General features: G+C 39.6%; 1 protein-coding gene across 1 annotated transcript in view; it reads right to left on the reverse strand.

Annotated features, from left to right (window-relative positions):
• Nucleotides 1–3,766, reverse strand: part of CRACDL (CRACD like) — a 56,244-nt gene extending 52,478 nt beyond the window's left edge. Inside the window, exon 1 of the mRNA XM_035001733.1 lies at nucleotides 3,697–3,766. Within this exon, the coding sequence (XP_034857624.1) occupies nucleotides 3,697–3,766 (70 nt within the window). The remainder of the gene's footprint in view (nucleotides 1–3,696) is intronic.
• Between the last annotated feature and the right edge of the window lie 4,894 nt (nucleotides 3,767–8,660).

Here is an 8,660-nt window from a genome sequence, read left to right on the forward strand (position 1 = left end):
TTTTGATATTTGATACCTTGTGTGTCTGTTTCTCTTGTTTCTGCTCTATATTAGTTTGCTAGGGCTACTGTAACCAAGTACCAAAAACTGAGCAGCTTCAACAACAGAGTTGTATTGTCTCTCATTTCTGGAGGCTAGAAGTCTGAGATCAAGGTGTTGTTGGCATGGTTACTTCCTTCAAAGGGCTGTGACAGGGAAATCTCTTTCATATCCTCTAACTTCTGGTAGTTTGCTGGCTATTGTTGGCATTCCCTGGCTTGTAGATGATATCACCCTGATCTGACTTCATCTTCATAAGGTGTTCTCCCTGTGTATGTGTCTATGTCCATATTTCTCCTTTTTATAAGGGCATCAGTCATAGTAGATTAGGGGCTCACCAAATTCCGGTATGACCGTCTCTTAACTAATTATATCTGCAATGACCCAATTTCCAAATAAGGTCATATTCTGAGGCACTGGGGGTTAGGACTTCAAAATATGACTTTTGGGGAGACAAAATTAAACCCCTAACATGTTGGTTCTCATTCATGGTGCCCTACTACTTTATATGCTTGGTCAACACTGACTATATATTTGTCATGGAGCTAAAAATATTTTCTTTAATAATTTGAAGTCTAGATAGAAGGCAGCTTTCTTTAGAGAAGATTGTTTGATTCTATTAGGTACCTATGGTCCTATCCAGTCTAGGAATACTATTATTCCTAGTATCTCAGCCAAGTTCAAGGGCTGAAATTCTCTAAATTACCCAAGTGATACAAACTCAAGCTACAAATCTATAAAGGGTTGACTTACCCTGGTTCACACTTACTCAGATTTTATTGCTCCTTGGGCTCCCAACTTATTGTCAGGAGGATCTTCTATTAGACATCCCACCTTGAACAGACCTGTACTTTGATATCTTACCCATTGCCTCCTCTACCACTCCATGAAGACATGAAAATGAATTTTCTAAAGTTCTCAGATTGCTAAACAATCTGAGGGCAAAAGTGGCTTCTATGCTAATTTATCTCTCTGGATTACCATTTCTCTCTTTTTAAAAAGATTTTATTTATTTGACAGACAGAGACACAGCGAGAGAGGGAACACAAGCAGAGGGAGTGGGAAACGGAGAAGGAGGCTCTCCGCTGAGCAGGGAGCTGGATGCAGGGGTTAATCCCGGGACCCTGGGACCATGACCTGAGCTGAAGGCAGACGCTTAATGACTGAGCCACCCAGGCACCCCACCATATCTCTTTCAATTCTGGTCTTCTTACTTCTTACTTTTAAAAAGATTTTTCCTTTCTAAAATTTTTTTTTATCCGTTTTTTTCATCATGGTAAGTGTACTCTTTCATCCCCATCCCCTATCTCCCCCATTCCCCCCAGCCACCTCCCCTCTGGTACCCATCAATTTGTTCTCTATAGTTAAGAATCTTTCTTGGTTTGTCTCTCTCTCTTTTTTTCCCCCTTTGCTCATTTGTTTTGTTTCTTAAATTCCACAAATGAGTGAGATCATAATGTATTTGTCTTTGATTTATTTTGCTTACCATTATACTTTCTAACTCTATCCATGTTGTTGCAAATGGCAAGATTTCATTCTTTTTTATGGCTGAGTAATATTCCTGTGTGTGTGTGTGTGCGTGTGTGCATGTGTGTGTGTATCACATCTTCTTTATCCATTCATCAATTGATGGACACTTGGGCTGCTCCCATAGTTTGGCTATTGCAAAAAATGCTGCAATAAACATAGGGGTGCATGTATCCCTTTGAATTAAGGGATAATGTTAATGTTTTTATATTTTGAGGATAAATACCAGTAGTGTGATTCCTGGATCATAGGATAGTTCTATTTTTAATTTTTTGAGGAACCTCCATACTGTTTTCCACAGTGGCTGCAGTAGTTTGCATTCCCACTAATAGCTCACAAGGGCTCCTTTTTCTCCACATCTTCATCAACACTTGTTGTTTCTTATGGTTTTGATTTTAGCCATTCTGACAGGTACAAAGTGATATCTCATTATAGTTTTGATTTGCATATCGCTGATGATAAGTGATGTTTAGCATCTTTTCATGTGTCTGTTGGCCATCTAGATGTCTTCTTTAAACAGAAGTCCAAAATCAGATATCAGAAATATCTGTTCATGTCTTCTGCCCATTTTTAACTGGATTATTTGTTTTTGGGGTAATGAGTTCTTTATATATTTTGGATACTAACTCCTTACTGGATATGTCATTCACAAATATCTTCTCCTACTCAGTAGGTTGTCTTTTAGTTTTGTTGATTGTTTCCTTCGCTGTGCAGAAGCTTTTTATTTTGATGTAGTCCCAATAGTTTATTTTTGCTTTTATTCCCTTGCTTAGGGAGACATATCTACAAAAATGTTGCTATGGCCAATGTCAGAGAGATTATTGTCTGTGCCCTCTGATAGGACTTTTATGGTTTCAGGTCTCACATTTTATTCATTTTCAGTTTATTTTTGTATATAGTAAAAGAAAGTGGTCCAGTTTCATTCTTTTGCATGTGGCTGTCCAGTTTTCCCAACATCATTTGTTGAAGCTTATCTAGAATTTTAAATTTTAAGAAAGTAGTTGATGTGAATAACTTAGTTCACTATTCGGAAAAAAAGAATACTTAGTTTCTCTCTTTCATTTTAAAAACTGATTCTTCATGGTAACCTCTGTAAGTATCCAAAAATAGTGTTTTTGGAAGCTGTTTCAGACTAATGAAATACTTCCTCAAAGAGTATTTTGTTGTTTAAAATCAGTAATAATTCAATATCCTGTAATATGAGAAATTTTGAAATTCCATTTTCTCTCAGGTTTCATTTTTAAAATCTCACCTTTAATTTGGGCTTATATGGTATCTATCAAAATGTGACAGAGGAAAAGTAATTCTAATATGGGATAATAAGGAAAATCTGTAATATATGAAATAGAATCTTTAATGAAATTAGTATCTGAAGCTAAGGGTTAGCATCTAGGATTTAATACTATTGGAAGTTGTTCCTCCTGAACTATATCAAAGAAAATAATTACTGGCATTTTAACTTTAAACAAGACAGTGATGGAGACCTTTGTTACTGAAATAAATGGCTACTCTAGGAAAAAGGTACGTAGTCCAGAGATTGGTGTTTTTTAATGCCAATTTTACAACTCTATCAAGACACAAATAGCAATCGATGGATAACAGTGAACTCAATCACATAATTGGGTAACTCTTAGAACATGTAATGAGATGATGAGTCATGGCCTGGAGTTTAGCTCAGTAAGCAGTATAATAAAGGTCTCTGAAGGAGAACAAAAGCCATAAAAGAGATCAAAGGCTCTATCTTGATAATATTATTTCTTCTGCATGATCAGGCAATCTCATACTTTTTCCAACCTCCTACTGATCCTCTGGATGTTCTTAGGTGATAAATGACTCCATTGCTTTCAAGTCAAGCAAACATGGGGACAGATTTACCTCTAGGAATGAGTAAAATGACTTTAAAACCCCCTGTTTTTGACAGCGAAGCAAAGGGGTACTGCCCTGAGTGGCCTTATGTCATCTGGATGTGCTCTCTCATTACAGTATGAAGGGCAAGGGCGTATTTGAACATACTGTGAACTGAAACCCACCCTCCACACACAACCCCAAAGGCTTGGCTCCATCAGCCCCTCTCCCTGTCCCACAAGCAGACACAGGCTCTTCCCAGAGCAGGCGAAGTGAAGGCCTTACCTGTGCTGTCCTCCCCAAGGCCTTCTGCAGCTTCCCGAAGCTTAATATCCATCACCCTTGTGGAAATCATGTCCAGCTCACTAAAATCAGATGGAAATTCATGTTAAAAGGGACATTCTTAACGGAAGGTAACATTGAGTGAAATGGCTTTGCTGGCTGCTTTTTGCCCACGACTTCACCTACACACACCCCACCAAAGAGAGATGCCAGGGCAGAGTACAGGGCAGCACAGGCCTAACACACGTCCACTGCTCAAGATTAGTAGCCACACAGGCGTTTATCTAATCACTGACCACAGCAATTTCATGGAAATCAATGAACTGGAACAAAAATGCTACACTAATTTATACAACACAGATTTGTTTCCTTTCTTTCAAAAAAGTGTTTTCAGAAATTATGTTTTTCTCATGGGTGAAATAAAGGGGATTAAAAGTACACTTATGGGTGGGAGGAGCAAGATGGCGGAGGAATAGGGACCTAAATGTCGTCTGGTCCCAGGAATTCAGCTGGATAGGGATCAAACCATTCTGAACACCTACGAACTCAACAGTAGATAGAAGAAAAGAATAGCAACAACTCTCTGAACAGAAAAGCGACCACTTTCTGGAAGGTAGGATGTGCGGAAAAGTGAATCCGAGGTGATATTCGGGAGGATAGGTGGCGGGGGAGGGGGCCTCTGTCAGCCGCTACTGGCAAGTGATAGAGCAGCGGAGCACAAAATCAGAACTTTTAGAAATCGGCTCCACTGAGGGATGTCAATCCAGTGGCTAAGCAGGGGGTGGAACCTTCACTGAGACAGTGTGGTCTCAGGACTCTCAGGGTCACAGAGAGACCAAGGGTGCCTGAGTGCAGCAGAGCTCCCAGGTATCAGAGCAGGGAAGCCGGCTGCAGAGACGGAGCCGAGGCGCAGGCTCTCAGATCGGGGTTGCCATAAACCGTGATCCGTGGCACAGTTGGGCCACTGCTCCTCCAGCAGGGACCCAACAAGTGGCAGATCCGGGGAGACTCCCCTTCCTCCCCTGTGAGGAGCAGCGCAGGAGCGCACCACACGGATCTGCTGGGTTTGGAGACTCCACCCGGGGTCGTGTGCCAGAGATAGAAACGCTCAGGACTGGGTGAGCACAGAGTGAGGCCAGAGACCAGGGAGACGGAAGTGATTGACTGCTTTTCTCTGGGGGCTCACTGAGGAGCAGGGCCCTGAGTTCTCAGCTTCTCCGGGAGGGAGACTGGGAGGCCACCGTTTTCACTCTCGTCCTCCAAAGCTGTACGGAAAGCTTGCAGGGAACAAAAGCTCCTGAGAGCAAACCCTAGCAGATTACTTAGCCCGGACTGGGCAAGGGTGGGGCAATTCCACCTCTGGCAAAGATGTTTGGGAACCACGGGAATAGGCCCCCTCCCCCAGAAGATCAGCAAGAACCGCCAGCCAAGACCAAGTTTACCCATCAATGAAAACGGCAGAACTCCAGCGCTAGGGGAATAATGCACATAGAATCCATGGCTTTTTTCCCATGATTCTTTAGTCTTTCAAAGTTAATTTTTTTTAACTTTTTTCTTTTTTTTGAATTTTTCTTTTTCGCTTCTTCAACCAACATCTTATCAATCCCTTTTTTAAAAAATCTTTTTTATTTTTCATTTTTAGAGTCATATTCTATCCCTTCATAGTAGTTAACCTTATTTTTGGTATATATATATAAGCTGTTCTCTCTTTAAAATTTTGGGATACAGTTTCTTCTATCAGACCAAAATATACCCTAAACCTCTAGTATGGCTTTGTTCTAGTCTCCTACCTGATCACATTCTCTCCCCCCCCCTTTTTTTTAAATCCTCTTCTTTCTTTTTTCAATCAACTTCTTATCAATTCCTTTTATAAAATCTTTTATAATTTCCATCTTTACAGTCATAGTCCATCCCTTGATTGTATTTACCCTTATTTTTGTACATATATAAGTTTTTCTTTCTTTAAAATTTTGGGAGGCAATTTCTCCTAACAGACCAAAATATGCCCAAAATCTAGTGTGTGGCACTGATGTATACACCAGCCTAATCATATTTGATCATATTCTGTTTTTTTTGTTTGTTTGTTTATATCTTTTCTTTCTTTTCTTTTTTCTTTCTTTCCCTTTCTTTTTCCCTGGTTTCAGGTCTCTTCTGATAATCAGTTTAGTGTATATTTTTCTGGGGTCGTTGTTACCTAGATAGCATTTTGTTCTCTCATTCATCTATTCTCCTCTGGAAAAATGACAAGATGGAAAAAATCACCTCAAAAAAAAGAACAAGAGGCAGTACTGGCTGCCAGGGACCTAATCAATACGGACATTAGTAAGATGTCGGAACTAGAGTTCAGAATGATGATTTTAAAGATACTAGCTGGGCTTGAAAAAAGCATGGAAGATATTAGAGAAACCCTTTCTGGAGAAATAAAAGGACTAAAACCTAACCAAGTCAAAATCAAAAAGGCTATTAATGAGGTGCAATCAAAAATAGAGGCTCTAACTGCTAGGATAAATGAGGCAGAACAGAGAATCAGTGATATAGAAGACCAAATGGTGGAAAATAAAGAAGCTGAGAAAAAGAGATAAACAACTACAGGATCATGAGGGCAGAATTCGAGAGATAAGTGATACCATAAGACGAAACACTATTAGAATAATTGGGATCCCAGAAGAAGAAAGAGAGAGGGGGGCAGAAGGTATACTGGAGCAAATTATAGCCTAATTTGGGGAAGGAAACAGGCATCAAAATCCAGGAGGCAGAGAGAACCCCCCTCAAAATCAATAAAAATAGGTCAACACCCCGACATCTAATAGTAAAACTTACGAGTCTCAGACACAAAGAGAAAATCCTGAAAGCAGCTCGGGACAAGAGGTCTGTAACCTACAATGGTAGAAACATTAGATCGGCATTAGACCTATCCACAGAGACCTGGCAGGCCAGAAAGGACTGGCAGGATATATTCAGAGCACTAAATGAGAAAAATATGCAGCAAATATGCAGCTGGATACTATATCCAGCTAGGCTGTCATTGAAAATAGAAGGGGAGATAAAAAGCTTCCAGGACAAACAAAAACTAAAGGAATTTGCGATCATGAAATCAGCCCTACAAGAAATATTGAAAGGAGTCCTCTCAGCAAAGAGAGAGCCTAAAAGCAACATAGACCAGAAAGGAACACAGACAATATACAGTAACAGTCACCTTACAGGAAATACAATGGCACTAAATTCATACCTTTCCATAGTTACCCTGAATGTAAATGGACTAAATGCCCCAATCAAAAGACCCAGGCTATCAGATTGGATTAAAAAACAAGACCCATCGATATGCTGTCTGCAAGAGACTCATTTTAGACCCAAAGACACCCCCAGATTGAAAGTGAGGGGGTGGAAAACCATTTACCATGCTAACGGACACCAAAAGAAAGCTGGGGTGGCAATCCTTCTATCAGACAAATTAGATTTTAAACCAAAGACTGTAATAAGAGATGAGGAAGGACACTATATCCTACTTAAAGGGTCAATCTAACAAGAAGATCTAACAATTGTAAATATCTATGCCCCTAACATGGGAGCAGCCACTTATATAAGCCAATTAATAACAAAAGCAAAGAAACACATCGACAACAATACAATAATAGTGCGGGACTTTAACACCCCCTTCACTGAAATGGACAGATCATCTAAGCAAAAGATCAACAAGGAAATAAAGACTTTAAATGACACACTGGACCAAATGGACTTCACACATATATTCAGAACATTCCATCCCAAAGCAACAGAATACACATTCTTCTCTAGTGCCCATGGAACATTCTCCAGAATAGATCACATCCTAGGTCACAGATCGGGTCTCAACCAGTACCAAAAGACTGGGATCATTCCCTGCATATTTTTAGGCCACAATGCTTTGAAACTAGAACTCAATCACAAGAGGAAAGTCAGAAAGAACTCAAATACATGGAGGCTAAAGAGCATCCTACTAAAGAATGAATGGGTCAACCAGGAAATTAAAGAAGAATTTAAAAAATCATGGAAACAAATGAAAATGAAAACACAACTGTTCAAAATCGTTGGGCTGCAGCAAAGGTGGTCCTAAGAGGAAAGTATATAGCAATACAAGCCTTTCTCAAGAAACAAGAGTGGTCTCAAATACACAACCTAACCCTACACCTAAAGGAGCTGGAGAAAGAACAGCAAATAAAGCCTAAACCCAGCAGGAGAAGAGAAATAATAAAGATCAGAGCAGAAATCAATGAAATAGAAACCAAAAGAACAGTAGAACAGATCAACGAAACTAGGAGCTGGTTCTTTGAAAGAATTAAGAAGATTGATAAATCCCTGGCCAGACTTACCAAAAAGAAAAATGACCCAAATAAATAAAATCATGAATGAAAGAGGAGAGATCACAACCAACACCAAAGAAATACAAACAATTATAAGAACATATTATGAGCAACTATATGCCAGCAAATCAGATAATCTGCAAGAAATGGATGCATTCCTAGAGATATATCAACTACCAAAACTGAACCAGGAAGAAACAGAAAACCTGAACAGACCTATAACCACTAAGGAAATTGAAGCAGTCATCAAAAATTTCCCAACAAACAAGAGCCCAGGGCCAGATGGCTTCCCAGGGGAATTCTACCAAACATTTCAAGAAGAATTAATGCCTATTCTTCTGAAACTGTTCCAAAAAATAGAAATGGAAGGGAAACTTCCAAACTCATTTTATGAGGCCACCATTCCCTTGATCCCGAAACCAGACAAAGACCCCATCAAAAAGGAGAATTACAGACCAATATCCTTGATGAACATGGATGCAAAAATTCTCACCAAAATACTAGCCAATAGGATCCAACAGTACATTAAAAGGATTATTCACCACAACCAAGTGGGATTTATTCCTGGGCTGCAAGGGGTTCAACATCCGCAAATCAATCAATGTGATACAATACATTAATAAAAGA

Source organism: Mirounga leonina, unplaced genomic scaffold, assembly GCF_011800145.1.
Source record: "Mirounga leonina isolate KUSES-001 unplaced genomic scaffold, KU_Mleo_1.0 Mir_125, whole genome shotgun sequence".
NCBI lineage: Eukaryota > Metazoa > Chordata > Mammalia > Carnivora > Phocidae > Mirounga > Mirounga leonina.